Here is a 15,803-nt window from a genome sequence, read left to right as displayed (position 1 = left end):
ACTTATCATTCTCATCTCCCTCACTGGCTTTCTTTCGCCCCACTTTCTTTTGCCCCGCTTTCTTTCGCCTCCGTTTTCCTCTCGCCTCAGAACGGACCTCCCTTCATTTTATATCTCCGGGCCATCTCCGTGGGTGCAATCCGCCCCAAGCTCACCCCGCCCCACTTGCGCACAGTTACCATGATGACCCGTGCGCTCTCAAAAAAGGCGGGCGTCGGAGCTCGTGAAAGAATGTTTCTGAGGAAGAATGAGGGCGGGCTTTAGAGTTAACGAAAGAAATGTGTGTAAGCGTGTCTGTTGTAAAGAAAAAAGCTTCCAATAAGAGAGGGGATCTATTCTTTGCCCTTCTCAACGCATCTCATTTAAAATCACATTAGACATGGGGATGGGCCTAATTTATACATGCATTGACGGAAATAACTGTCTGAGGACCTGGATGTGTGGATGCATTCATCAGAACGGATTCTGAAATCCGTAACAATATATATATATATATATATATATATATATATATATATATATATTATACAAAAGCAATGTACACAGTGATTCATAGGTGTGGAGATAAGGCATTCGATGATATGAGTGAGGAAAGTGAAAAGAAAACATTTTGAGTGCTTTATCGTTAATATACTGTTGCGGCCTATTCCAATTCAAGGCATCGTTGAGCAGGTTAAAGAAAATGGTGAATTGAGAACCAAGTGAGATAAACGAGGATGCACCTTAAGCCCCCCAGCAGTCCTCCCCTGATGCGCGAACTCTCCAATACTTCCTCCCCGCACATGCAAACATTCCAATGACTTGGCGGCCACTGGCTGTCTTGGCATTCCTTTGCGCACGTAAATGAAACTCTGTACTGTGAGTATGTGAGAAGTGTTGTCCTACATGACGAATGTGGAAGTGCAGGGAAGGAAGAATGAGTGACAGTTATTCGACTGGTGGTTATGGGAAGGGAAGGCAGCGAGAGGTGAGAGGAAGGGAAGGCCAACATGCAGTGGAGCATTAATTATGAATCACACTGTCTCCTCAAAATGCTTCTGAAATAACAAAATATATATATATATAAATATATATATGGATTTCAGACAAAATAATGTCTGAAATCCATTTTTTACTGGTCTCATGATAAATACCATCCAGAGCCAAACACTGCCAGTGCATGTCCAGAGACAAACACTGTCCAGACGCGTCTGAGGAAAAAGACCACCCTCGCGTGTCCGGAGATAAAACACTGCCCCAACGCTTCCAAGACAAACACTGCCCCGACGCGTCTGGAGGCAAACACCGCCCGACGCGTCCGGAGGCAAACACCGCCCGACGCATCCGGAGGCAAACACCGCCCCGATGCGTCCGGAAACAAACACCATCCCGACGCGTCTGGAGACGAACACCGTCCCGACACGTCTGGAGGCCAACACCGCCCGACGCGTCCGGAGGCAAACACTGTCCAGACGCGTCTGAGGAAAAAGACCACCCTCGCGTGTCCGGAGACAAACACTGCCCCAACGCATCCAAGACAAACACTGCCCCGACGCGCCCGGAGGCAAAAACCGCCCCGACGCGTCTGGAGGCAAACACCGCCCGACGCGTCCGGAGGCAAACACGCCCCGATGCGTCCGGAAACAAACACCATCCCGACGCGTCTGGAGACGAACACCGTCCCGACATGTCTGGAGGCAAACACCGCCCGACGCGTCCGGAGGCAAACACCGCCCCGATGCGTCCAGCGACAAACACCATCCTGACGCGTCTGGAGACGAACACCGTCCCGACACGTCCGGAGACGCACACCGTCCCGACGCGTTTGGTAACAAACACTGTCCAGATATATCCAGAGACAGAGAAGAGGAGAGTGAGAGCCATGTGAGAGGAGGGTGCTGCACTATCGGGATAGTGTCGAGCAAGGATAGGACAAAAAGAGAGAAGCATGGGGTGGGGGAGCTCACAAAGAGAATATGGTGCATGCTTTTTATGAACAACAAACATATACACACACACTAATGCCTGACCGATATCGGCAATTTTTCGGGAATCAGCAGGTTGGATTCAGTGTGATTACTGACTATAGTACACACTATATGCAACCCAAAAAGCATGAGTAGCTTCAACCCAAAAACAACGGTTGCAGGGATTACAAGAAAATTATGCACAGGAGGAGGCCATTCGGCCCATCATGCCTGCACCACACCATTACCAGATTTAATATATCTGTCAATACTTCCTCTCTTGTGCAGCCTTTTGGTTGCTACAATGGTACTCATTTCGCTGACCTCGGAAGGATGACAGGATGACTCAAACCCCTGGTGTTAATTCAGCAGCCAAGGGGACTTGAACTCAGGATCCTGGGATCCTAAGCCACCACCCTAACTGCAAAGCCAACACCAGGTTTATAAACGTTGCATTAATTTACTCATTTCAGTGATATGCTCACCAACATTAATCTTTTTAAACAGCTGAATATGGTGGAAAAAAAAGTCTGTCTCGGGAATTCAGAAAACGTGCAAATACGGCAATGGCTTGGAAATCGGGTGTTATTTCAGAACTCGCTCAGAATGACAGAGCACAAACAAGTCGCTCAGAAGGACGGAACACGAACAACTCGCTCAGAAGGACTGCGCACGAACAACTCGCTCAGAAGGACTGAGCACGAACAACTCGCTCAGAAGGACTGCGCACGAACAACTCGCTCAGAAGGACGGAGCACGAACAACTCGCTCAGAAGGACGGAGCACGAACAACTTGCTCAGGACGGAGCACGAACAACTCGCTCAGAAGGACGGAGCACGAACAACTCACTCAGAAGGACAGAGAACGAACAACTCGCTCAGAAGGACTGCGCACGAACAACTCGCTTAGAAGGACGGAGCATGAACAACTTGCTCAGGACGGAGCACGAACAACTCGCTCAGAAGGACTGCGCACGAACAACTCGCTCAGAAGGACGGAGCACGAACAACTCGCTCAGAAGGACGGAGCACGAACAACTCGCTCAGAAGGACGGAGCACGAACAACTCCCTCAGAAAGACTGAGCACGAACAACTCGCTCAGAAGGACGGAGCACGAACAACTCGCTCAGAAGGACTGAGCACGAACAACATGCGCAGTATGACGGAACAGGAATAACATGCTCAGTATGACGGAGCACGAATAACTCTCTCATGTGAACAGAGCATGAACAATTCTCTGAGGTTGACGGAGCATGCACCACTCGCTCACAATGATAAAGCACGAACCACTTGCACAGGAGGACACAGCCAAACCACACACTCAGGACGACGGAGCACGAACCGCTCGCTCAGGATGACAGAGCACGAACCGCGCGCTCAGGACGACGGAGCATGAACCTCTCGCTCAGGATGAGGGAGCACGAACCTCTCGCTCAGGACAATGGAGAACGAACCGCTCGCTCAGGATGACGGAGCACGAACCGCTCGCTCAGGATGACTGAGCACGAACCGCTCGCTCAGGATGACTGAGCACGAACCGCTCGCTCAGGATGACGGAGCACGAACCGCTCGCTCAGGATGACGGAGCACGAACCGCACGCTCAGGATGACGGAGCACGAACCGCTCGCTCAGGATGACGGAGCACGAACCGCTCGCTCAGGATGACGGAGCACGAACCGCTCGCTCAGGATGACGGAGCACGAACCGCTCACTCAGGATGACGGAGCACGAACCGCTCGCTCAGGATGATGGAGCACGAACCGCTCGCTCAGGATGATGGAGCACGAACCGCTTGCTCAGGATGATGGAGCACGAACCGCTCGCTCAGGACGACGGGGCACCAACCACTCGCTCGAGACGACGGAGCACGGACCTCTCGCTCAGGACGACCTCAAAATCATCAAACATCCGGACAATAGACTGTGCGTGGTATGCGTTTCCTCGCATGTGGTTGTGCGTTTTCTCTTTGTAAACTCAACATTAACACATAATTTACAAATGACAGCTGTTTGGTGCTTCAATAAATTTCAATCGTGTTTTATTTAATAAATTATTAGCTCACCTGGACTTTAGTCAGGTGAGCTTATGCTATCGAGCAGTGTCCGTAGGTGAGTGAGTGAGTGAGTAAGTCTGTAAACACTTCACTCATTGTCACTTGAACCAAACACGATTTTAATGAAAAAAAAAAATTGGGGGTGTGGGGGGGTTGACTCCCCAAAATAGTAATTTGCTCTCTTCTCCAAACTACACACACAATTTGAATGAAACTTGACCACAACCTTCATCACCTGTGATGTATCGAAGTTTCTTCATGGCATTAAAATATTCAGGGTCTGGGGGGTGTTTGAGTGACTGTTGCTCCTGCTCTCGGTGAGCTTCAGGACTGGTGGTCTTACTTTTTGTAGCATTTGCCTCTTCCTTTTTCACTGCATGGAAAAAAATTGGGGGGGGGGGGTCGGTGGTCCTATGGACCACCCCACCCCCTCCCAAAGGGATTTATGCTCATGTGTGGGATAGAAATACCTCGACTTGGATTCGTACTCAATTTTCAGCTTCGCTTCACATGTTGGTGAAATGTGCAATTCAGAAAAGAAATTGATTCTTGATTGTAAACGGGGTAAAGACTCCATCAAGTTTAGAATACTAAGCTTACCTGGTTACTGACATCAGCAAGAGCCTGTCTTTCAGTAATTTATTGACAATTTTTATAATAAATCGCAGTTGACAATTTATTGCCAAGTTATACTGCAGTTGATTGCGTGCTTGTAGATTTGCCACTGGGATGTGGCAGCTCGTAATGTGCTGCTGGAGGGACAACAGGAAATATCCAAGCTTGCAGGATTTGGAGTGGCTGCAGAACGTGTGCTCCATCATAGTCCAGGAGATAAGGTATTTACACTAATCATAATGATAACTGGATTTATTATTATTATATTTACTTGACTTGCAGATGCAGTTTCTGAAATAGAAGTATTATTTCCATTATGCTCGTGTGGCAATGGAGTAGAGGTGGGAAAAGGAGTGGGGGAGGGGATGTGAGACATTTAGAAACATGAACAACATAAGAGGAATGACCGGAATGATAAATGGCTCTACCTTTATTTCCTTATTTCAGTGCCCACATTGAATGGATTAGTAACCATCTGTTCTAAATAATCTTGCAATGAAATTACATAATATTGCCATTAACCCTAGATGGAGCTTGTGGCAAAGTTTTCACAAAATAATGTATCATCATGAAGCCCAGCAATGCCTAACCAGAAGCAGTTTTGACCCTCATAATTATCTCCTCTTGCAGTTATATTGTTACGGATTTCGCAGCCATTTGCACACAGACAGTCAGAGTCCCCGCAGTCCAGTTATTTCGATAAGTATGTGTTTAGAGTTAGAATCCATCCCCTGTGTCTAAAAGGAATTTCATGAGTGCGCTGTGGGTTTATTTTTAGTTGGGTTTATATCAACTACAACAACAGCGGACCGTCGCTATTACACACATGGCCTTAGGTGAGGAGGTAGGCAGAGCTACAATTGCCTCAGCTCGCCTTCCCTCTGAGCTGAAAGGTCAAATAAAGACCCAACGGGGTCCATTTCTTTTGGGTGTGTGTGTGTGTGTGTGTGTGTGTGTGTGTGTGTGTGTGTGTGTGTGTGTGTGTGTGTGTGTGTGTGTGTGTGTGTGTGTGTGTGTGTGTGTGTGTGTGTGTGTTGCAGTCCTGTAAGTAGAAACTGTTTAAGTGCCTTGTACATTGTAAATTGCATTTCTTATCGTCGTGATAACTCTGCTCTCTGTGCTCCCCTGCCCCATTATAAATAAACCCCCAATTGTTCAATGTACCAGCTCGTTGTCTGTCGTTTCTACCATTGACCCAGCACAGTGCATATTGAGAATTAGGGTGGCCATGTGCCGTAAGTTGTCATTTGGACCGACGGACTCTGGTAATTCCGCTCGGTTACACCGGACCGAGGTCGCTAGAGTGACCCGGTTCGACAGAGTCCGTCGAGGGTGTGACTTCCCCGGTAATTTGACGGCGTGGGTACTCAGGTATATTGAAATTAGGCAATTAACCCTACCCAACGCCGTCGAAATATTGGCGACCACGGTCTGCTAAGGGACCCGTGACCTTTCGGACTTATCCGAGAGTCACGACCTAAATTCCGGGGTGTTCGGTGGAGACGACCCTACTGCTACCCCTGGTGGTCATTTATCGCCACCGAACCCAGCCCACAACAATATATCAGATGTAATGGTCATGGAAATGTCCACATAGCACAAGAATGTATCCACCAGAGCTCGTACTACTTAGCAACCGAACCTTATTTCAGGGAGAATAATGGCAGCACCTACTTTTTGTGAATTGCAGCTATGCTGATAGCAGAAACATAAAAAAGTGGTAGCCTCACTTTAAGATGTAAAAAGGAAGAATATGGCTCATAACAAACATTCCTAATTTAAAAAAATGATAATTGAGTAAATGGTTAAATGTTGCTATGGTTTATGGGAAGCCTTTCCTGGTTGTTTGTTAGTTTGAAGTAATGGTTGCAGTTGATGCTTGAAGGAAAGAACTCTGTGTCCTCAGGTCCGAGTGCCTGTGCGCTGGTATCCTCCTGAGTATTTGGTGGCAGAGAGCTTTGGAGAGCCTGGAGAGGTTTGGAGCTTTGGAGTCTTACTGTGGGAGATGATTAATTTGGGTGAGTAAATTTGGTGAAGTGCTGCAGATGTTTCTTTCGAAGTTAAGTGCAATCAAGCTATAGGAACACTGCAGGTTGGAGAGAGTGCATTGACTGTTGCAAACATCTTCGACATGCATGTGTCACCTGTTTATCATCTGCAATAGCATTTCACTGCCACAAATAACACCGATGACATGATGTAGTGGGTGACCACACAACATTGAGGGAGGCACATTCATTGCTGACAAAGGGAGACGACGACTGGCAGACAAGAATCCCTGATATGAATAGCAGCCCAATGACTGATCCTGACGGCTTGTCACCATTGTGGCAGACTCCATTGAGCCCAGCTTTGTATCAACTGTAATTTTCTTAATCAATGAGAGCCAGTTTTACCTCAATGCTTCAGACGGGAGAGCAAGAGTTGCCCAATTGCCAAAATAATGGCTTCTAAAACTTGTAGAGGCTGACTGGTACTACAGTTAGCAGTGGGCAGTTTTTGTATCTTTCAACAACTGCAAATAAGGTGGAAGTTGATTTGTAACTTTATATAAATACATGTATTATTTTATTTGGGTCGTTGAGTTTGCCGGATATGTATGTCTTTGCTAAAGTTGTGTGTGGTAAGGTGGCTGGCTTGGGACCTTAAGGTCCTGAGTTTGAGCCCCTGTTTTTCCGTTGAATTAACACCAGGTGGGATTGACTCAGCCTATCATCCTTCCAAGGTCGGCAAAATGAGTACCAGTGTACTGGGGTAATAACCTTTTGGGGTGACCTGCGTCGGAGTAACAATGCTGTACTCCTTGCCAATTAAACTACCTTGGCAGCCCTATATGCCTTTATGGCATGAAAGCAATGGTATTATTGGTTCATGAGCGCCAGCCAGTGACCACTATATTCGTTATGTCTGTGTGTCTGTCTGTCTGTCTCTGTGTGTCTGTCTGTCCAGAGCATAACTCCGTGGATTTTGATCCGATCTTGATGAAACTTGGTTTTGTGTTCGATATCAATGTCTAGTTGTGTTTTCCTGGATGAGGGTGTGCTATGCCCATTGTGGGCGGAGCAACACCCCAAAAAATAGCCATTTTTAGGGGGTAGTCCGATTAAAAAATCTATCTTCTCCTAGGGATATAACTGAATGGAATGGGATCTTCGGTATTTGAATAGCAAAATGAATTATCTAAAACTTGTTGTCCGATTTTTCATTTTCATCCCAAGGTCAAAGTCACAAGGTCAAAAACTTAGAAAATTGCGAATTTTGACAAAAAAATCATACGACCGCCCAAACTTTGAGAGCAAGGATGACAATATTTTTTTATGCATAATCTTGAGGTCATTCATCACCTAAAGTCTTGAAACCATTTTGCTCTATCTCGAACACCTTGCCCGTGGCGCCTCCTTCAAGTTTGTTTTTTATGCTGATTTCATCAAAGTATGGATAATCCGAGGAGTGCGAAATGCCACATAGCCTATATGACGTTATATTTTTCCTGGAATGTTCCAGAGGAAGTTTTGCACCAAAGGTCATAATCCTTGACCTTTGACCTTTAAAGTTCACAAAGGTCAAATTTTCAAAGTTGTGGGAATCGAACCGGGTTTTCGACCTTCTTCGACGAACTAACTCCAATAAGCTATAGCACGTATCCTGTTTCCTTATTTTAATGTCCACAACATTGTTTTGTGACCTTTAAAGGTTATGCAAAGGTCAAATTTTTAAAGTTGTTCAACGAAACCGGGTTTTCGACATTTTGCAGCTAATAACCCGTCACCCGTACCACATCATGTTGATCATTTTTATAACTTGGTCAAAAATTATCACATTGTCTCATCCTTGACTTCTGAAACAATCTACATCGCCAAATACCGTTCGTGAACCATTGTCGTCTTCAGACTTGTTGTTGTTGTTATTATTATTATTATTATTATTATTATTATTATTATAGGTGTGTGTGTGTGTGTGTGTGTGTGTGTGTGTGTGTGTGTGTGTGTGTGTGTGTGTGTGTGTGTGTGTGTGTGTGTGTGTGTGTGTGTGTCCCCAGGTCAGATTCCGTATCCTGACTTGGTTTCAACCCAATCCGTATCAGCTTTCATCAAAGCAGGGAAGACGATGAACAGACCACCTCATTGCAGCACTGAGCTGTATGTATCTGAACTTGTAGTATGCTGCCCACAATGCTAATCTTTTGTTAAACAACCATGCCATGTACAAAATCTATAAGAGAACACAATTTTAAATTATTACACTGTTCATCTGCAATACTCGTTTGATGTAAAGTATATCCCTTCCTATACATTTATCATACACTCTCTCACTGAAAGCAGATTATAGCAAGTCAACTTCCTTCTCTTACTAGAAATTTGGCATCTGCCAAGGTTATTCAACTTTGGAAAAAATGAAGTATGCTGGAGTTTCTGCTTCTAATATGTGAGAAATGAATGGATGCACTCCATCTCAAATAAGAGTTTAAGTCTGTCTCACTTGACATCTTCCATTAATTTGATTATGTCTGGCATACCACCCTGATTTCCAAAACTGTCAGCTAATGGTATCCATGTTCCCTTCCAGAGTGGCTGTCAGATTTCCTGTGTGCGCACAAGCAGCAGGTTGTTTTGGATGAAATTCTATCTCATGCTGTACCTCTCGAGGCCCGTGTCTGAAGTTAGTGTCCTGTTCTGGTGTACATCAATGACGTATTGCATCACTTTACAGATGACTCTGATGTATGTAGGAGAGGTCTGCACTGCTCCATCAGGCAGGCAGTGACAACATCTCTCTCTCTCTCTCTCTCTCTCTCTCTCTCTCTCTCTCTCTCTCTCTCTCTCTCTCTCTCTCTCTCTCTCTCTCTCTCTCTCTCTCTCTCTCTCTCTCTCTCTCTCTCTCTCTCTCTCTCTCTGCAGATCTGGAGTAAATATGCAACAGCTAATTTACCTGGAACCTGTCTTTAGTGCAAGAAAGACCTACATTCTCACGTTGTCTCTCATTAAGGACTGGCAGGCAAATCCTGAGATTTATTTCTACGGAGTCACTTTCGAAGAGAGGTGTAGTGTCGGTAGCTCCTGGGATTCACTGTCAGCTAGAACTTGTTCTGGGCAGATCGTATATCCAGGATTGCCCTCTTCTCCACAGGGCCACAGCCTTCCACTGCCATCCTCTGTACTAAGTAAAATTATAGCTGGGTACAAACCCTTGTGTTGTGGATGAAAGCTCACTCATGTAGACTGGTACTGCTGCTTCCAATCTTACTCTCCTCGAGGCCCTGCAATCTAAGGCCCTCTGTGTCTCAGATTGGGAAATTTTGGAATCAGGATGATTGGAATCTCATATCGGGAAGCTCAGTCTTATCGGTGTGCTCATAAAAAGCCAGAAACCAGAAGCAGAAGTTAGAACCAACCTGAACCAATGTCGGAACGATGAATGGCCATGTTATGCTGAGATATTTTTACAATCACATTCAAGTAGGTTTTTTTTTCTAAACAATGCATGTTTGGTCCATTCAGTAGCTGTATAGTCTGTAGATACATATTGACTTATCATTTGTTCATGCACTTTATTTAAGTTCACCGTACGGGAAAGAGATTGGAACATGAAACCGTGCCTTCATTTCCTCTACTTTCTTTCATGATTGTTCCAAGCTGGATACGACAGGGTAGGCTGATGATTGGATCCTTCTAAGATAGACTGAAAGCTGACACCCTGATTGACATAGCTTCTCCTTGCTTCCCACAGCAATTCGCATTCCTCAACGTTCTGTTGATATTTTCATTGTTCTACCTGTCTGCCGACACAGATTGACAATAGCCTTCATAAGCAAGACTAGTTCTTCATTCTTTTGACACCCTGATAAACTCCAGCGTACGTAAAAAAAAATTTCTTCTGTTTATCCATTGCCCCTTGTTGCATTGTTCTTATATGATACCTGCATAAAGATTAAAAGAACAACAACTAGTAAGCAGCTGAAAATGCAAAGCCCATCCACGTCTGCTTTGTACTCGAACTAAACATGATGAAAACACAGTTTAAAAAATTGTTCATTTTTGGTTCACGAGTGCCAGCCAGTGACCACTATATTCGTTATGTCTGTGTGTCTGTCTGTCCTGAGCAAAACTCCGTGGACTTTGATCCGTTCTTGATGAAACTTGGTTATGTGTTCGATATCAATGTCTAGTTGTGTTTTCCTGGATGAGGGCGTGCTACGCCCATTGTGGGTGGAGCCACGCCCAAAAAATAGCCATTTTTAGGGGGTAGTCAGATTAAAAATCTATCTTCTCCTAGGGATTTGATTGAACGGAATGTGTTCTTCGGTATTTGAATTGCAAAATGAATTATCTAAAACTTGTCGTTGCCCGATTTTTCATTTTCGTCACAAGGTCAAAAATTTAGAAAATTGCGAATTTTGACATAAAAATCATATGACCGCCCAAACTTTGAGAGCTAGGATGACAATATTTTTAATTATAACTTGGTCAAAAATTATCACATTGTCTCATCCTTGACTTCTGAAACAATCTGCATCGTCAAATACCGCTCGTGAACCATTGTCATCTTCAGACTTGTATTCATTTGTGTTCTCTACAATCTCATAATAAAGGTTTGTTGATAATTTGATGACAAAAGCTCAATTGGTAAAAATGTTATGGCCTGGACGTACACACTGAATCTCAATGATAAACAAGGATTTTGATTAAAACATTTATGGCTGATATACCACTTCACCAATGACATCATCCTTACAATCCTTTATTCTCCATTGAGAGTAGAATGAGATGTGCCAAGTTTCAAGTTTTTCTGATCAGCAGTTTCAGAGATATAATGCTGAATTTTTTTGCATTTAATCCAAAATGGCTGCCATATCACATGATCGGTGACATCACAATTATAATTAAAATATTTTCCATGGGGGCGGGGTCACTCATACCCTGAAATTTTGTGTCAATCGGACAAGTGGTTGCTGGGAGAAAAAATGTTAAAAAATAATAGAGCAAAAAGTGGTCAAACAATAATAATAACAATAATATTTTAACAAAACTATTAGTTTGTCTTCTCCATATTCTCATAATAAAGCTGTTGAAAATTTGATGACAAAAGCTCTAATGGTAAAAAAAATTAATAAAAGTTACGGCCTGGACAGACACACAGAAGTGATTGCAAAACCCCATTTTCCGCTGTATAGGGAATGGACCAATTACCCAGGCCATATCACCACACTGATCTATAATGTATGAAAATTTTAAAAATAAAAACTACAAACAAAAATTCTAAACAGTTTCTCTTCCCTTCTGATTCATCTCGACTTTTCCTCGTGTTTTAGTTTTTCTATATCCCGTATTGCCAACACGCTTCCTGTTTCATTCTTGTGCATAAAATGATTGTTTCACTCATCTTTTTTTTGAAGCATCTTTAATTTAAAATTTTCAAAGACAAACTCTTCAAAAGTTAACACCCTCGCTCGTTTGTTGACACACATTGATGACATCGATAATATAAGAAAGGGTCATTAAAGGATCATTTTAACTCCACGAGCCTGACAGGGCTGACAGCAAGGTAATCATTTTCATGTCCTTCATTTTCATGTCTGATAAATGGAGCATGTCCTTCAATCCTGAAAAATCTCAGTCTCAACCTGTCACTCCAGAAGGATTGTCAAATTAACCTATCTATTTCCATTGTTAACCACTGAAAACGGTTCAGACTATTGAACTTCTTGGCCTCACCACAAGCCATGACTTCTCCTTGGGTGACCTACAAAGCCTGTTACTTATGAGGCATCCTCTGGCATTCTAATGAATTTCTTGAAAATCAGAATTGCTCTCAGCCAATAATGTATTTATCCAAAGCTGAATGGCATTGTGCTCTATCCAAATGGCATTGTGCTAGTGTATAGTTGTTTATCCATGCTCTAGCCTTTTTAAACGTTGCGCATCAAGCATGAAAGTAGCATGTACCAGACTTGAAGTCTTTCGTATGACTCGGCCGGGATTCGAAACACCAACCGCCCAGACTCGGTGGCCGCTATGGGATTAGAGCCCCAGTATCACATTTATCTCTACTGGATTTTGTGGAATTTAAAGCTCTCAACATTGAATCTCTTATGATGAGTTTCCTGATTTCATATCACATGCAGGTTGGTGGCCTATCTATTTTTTTTTTTGAACCACCTCTCTGGTTTAGCTTCTGCTCTCTCAGTCCCGTGACCCTCCCCAACATTTGGATGTGCGCATTCCTCCAGTCGCCCACTCCTGGTTTAACTTTCAAAATGCAGGCTCACTGCACACCTCAACTCCTCTGTTCCTCACTTCTCCTGTAAGTGCAACTTCTTTCCAGCGGCTGTGCTATCCCACTCTTAATGGGTTCAAGCAGACAGTGCACTGTCGTCTCATGTCATCCCACATACTTTCCCACAATCTTTATTACCCCCATTAACCCAACCCTCTTACTTTCATGTTGCAGTGCTTCCTTCTTTCCCTCTCTTCGTGTGTGTTCATTCCTTTGCTTACTGTGCCCACGAGTTGCCATACTGCCTTAGTGTCGATTCAAACCCTCTGTCACCTTGCTCTCCCACGAGTCTCGACCTTGTAGAGATAGAAAAATAACTTAAATTGGTAGTGCTTTGGGGAACACCTTAATGCAGTTCTTAATTCTGAATTTATTTTTTTAACTCCATAAACCTTAACAACTCAAATGGTTGAGTGAGAGATTTAATAAAGTCACTGTCTTATTATATTTATGATGCATTTTCATTTGTATCATGTAAGCAAATTGAAATGTTAAATCCTCACATTGAAAAAAAAAAAAAAAAAAAAAAGAGTCCAGCAGCACCTTTGAGCTGTCCAATCTGAGTATGATTTTCGACCGACAGCTCTGACAGACACTAAGTTCTGTGTCCTGTCTGCTAACAATAGCTGGTGGACATTTAAAAATCCCACTGTCTTTCAGTGAAAAGTGGGTAAGTTGTTGCCTGCATCATGCATGAACGAATGATAAATTATTGATCTATCCTACAGGGGGCACTGCAGCATCAGCAGCACAACCATCCTCCCAGCAGTCATGCAAACATGCAGCCACATGTTTCGCACAGATGAATGAATTCCACACAAAAAAAGACATCGTCATAAATTGAATAATTCATTCTTTTCTCCATATCTTTCAGCTTTTCTGTCATCGAGGCATGCTGGAATCAGAATCCGTCCGAGAGGCCGAGCTTTGAGGATCTCAAAGAGATGATCCACGGCTTGCTCATATCTGGGAAGGTTTGTTCCTTCAAAATTGCATTTTTATTTTTCATATAAAATGCTCATCATGAGGCTGTCATTGAGACAAATAATACGTGGTCAATGCAGTGAAATTAAGGGAATTCATTGTCCTGTTCCAATGAATCGGAAACCGACTCTGGTTTCAACTGTCATCCATTGCTGAAGAATAAATATATAGAATTGAGTGTGGCAGATGACTAACATTTCCCTCATAGCATTTGCCCTGCTGTCATTAACGCTACATAAAAGCAATGAAATGATAACTCGCCTCTAAGCTGTCCAGCTTGGGTTTGAATCCCGACCCAGCTATAAACTGCTATCCTGGTGTTTCACAGGCAGGGTGATTCATCAATGTGTGTGCTGTCCCTCGGATGGACGTTATACTGGGTGGTCCACCTGCCGGCATTACTTGGTGGACATTAAAGCTGTTAGGGTAAAGCTAACAGCTTGGTGTCCTTCGCGAAGAGTAGACGAGCGATCGCCAGCATCATTAACAAATTACAAATTTGTGCCCGAACCTTCGTTGAACATCAGGCCTGGACAGCTGGTTCGTGAAAGACTTGAGTCCAAAGCATTCCCTAGCCGAACCCACAAGAATGTCGGAATAATTGGTGCCATCGAGAAGGTAGTAGTATATGCAGTAGTTGTAGTACTAGTCGTTGGTGTTTGTGATGGTAAAATAATATATGACCAAATGATGAGTATCATAGAAATCAACTTAATACAGATTAGATTACAGGATTAGAATTGGTAAAGAAAAATGCACCAGTGGTCTTAGGTTCGTAAAGGGGCTTGTCTATACATTTCTTGCAGGACAACGACACAAATGCACTTTTCCATTAATTACAAGGACGTGAATAATATATGTTCCCTTTCAAGGAACTGCAACACAGGAGGAAGCCATTAGGACCATCAAAGCCTGTGCTAGTGTATCGTTGTTTGTCCATGCTCTATCCTTTTTAAACGTTGCGCATCAAGCAAGAAAGCAGCATGTACCAGACTCGAAGTCTTTCGTATGACTCGGCCGGGGTTCAAAACACCAAACGCCCAGACTCGGTGGCCGCTGTAACCATCACACCACCAGAGGATGGATAAAATAATAGGATACGGAATTTGAACCTGGGATCGTAGCATCATGTGCTAAGTGCTCAGATTGGAACTTATAAACAGGTGAGCTTGGGCATGTGAAAGTCTTTCATTTTTCTTTCTTCCTCAGAGTCAAATGGAGATGAACCTCTTCATGGAAGAATGTGGCCCATGGAATGAACCTGATTACCAATTGTATCCTGTTGCAGGCCCTAATGCCCGTGACCTTTCAGTCATTTCATCAGTCCCTGACATTTGCAGTAGTAGTGTTGTGACTACCCCCCTTCGCACCCCTACATTTTGTCGTCCACCTTTGCTTCCTCCATATTAGACACCCACCTTTCCTTCCTTGTATTCTCACTATTTTGCCACTGTGTCCTGCATAAAATCAAGTCACTACCTGTGAATTTTGCTGATTGGAGCCACTTGAAAGTATTCAAGTTTGTTCGGGTGTATAAATCCATAAACTGTTCTTGTCGATGCCCAAAGAGTTTAAAAGGAATTTCATTGTAGTCAACCATCTCCAACCTATCTTCCTGTAGAGCATGCATCTATGTTGCCTCATCTTTCTTGCCAGCAGCATCCTTCCCTACTATACTCCAAGAAAGTACTTTGCAAATTTCCGTTTTTTAGCTCGCCTGTTCAAAGAAGATAGAGCTATAGCGATACCCCCGGCGTGGAGGTGAGCATCAGTGTGAGCATGAAAATGTTAAAGTTTTTGGTGCAAGTTATTTAGAAGCTTGCCATTCATTTAATATGTGTACTAGGATACTGATATTTGGCATGGAGGTTCCTTTGGGGTATACTATTGATGTAGTGAAGTTGAAATTATAAAATAATTTCAATTTTT

At 43.6% G+C, this 15,803-nt stretch overlaps 1 protein-coding gene across 3 annotated transcripts in view; it reads left to right on the top strand.

Annotated features, from left to right (window-relative positions):
* The window catches only part of LOC147027762 (uncharacterized), a 77,214-nt gene extending 61,411 nt beyond the window's left edge, over window positions 1-15,803 (top strand). For all 3 annotated transcript variants that reach the window (XM_085877346.1, XM_085877345.1, XM_085877344.1), the window contains 5 exons: window positions 4,718-4,837; window positions 6,523-6,634; window positions 8,656-8,755; window positions 13,765-13,864; window positions 15,084-15,803. In XM_085877346.1, coding sequence (XP_085733472.1) covers window positions 4,718-4,837; window positions 6,523-6,634; window positions 8,656-8,755; window positions 13,765-13,864; window positions 15,084-15,284 — 633 coding nt within the window. In that variant the 3' untranslated portion in view covers window positions 15,285-15,803. The remainder of the gene's footprint in view (window positions 1-4,717; window positions 4,838-6,522; window positions 6,635-8,655; window positions 8,756-13,764; window positions 13,865-15,083) is intronic.

This window comes from Eptatretus burgeri, chromosome 4 (genome assembly GCF_056783735.1).
Source record: "Eptatretus burgeri isolate ZD-2024b chromosome 4, Ebu_testis_v1, whole genome shotgun sequence".
Classification (NCBI taxonomy): domain Eukaryota; kingdom Metazoa; phylum Chordata; class Myxini; order Myxiniformes; family Myxinidae; genus Eptatretus; species Eptatretus burgeri.
This window is presented reverse-complemented; position numbering and strand designations above follow the sequence as displayed.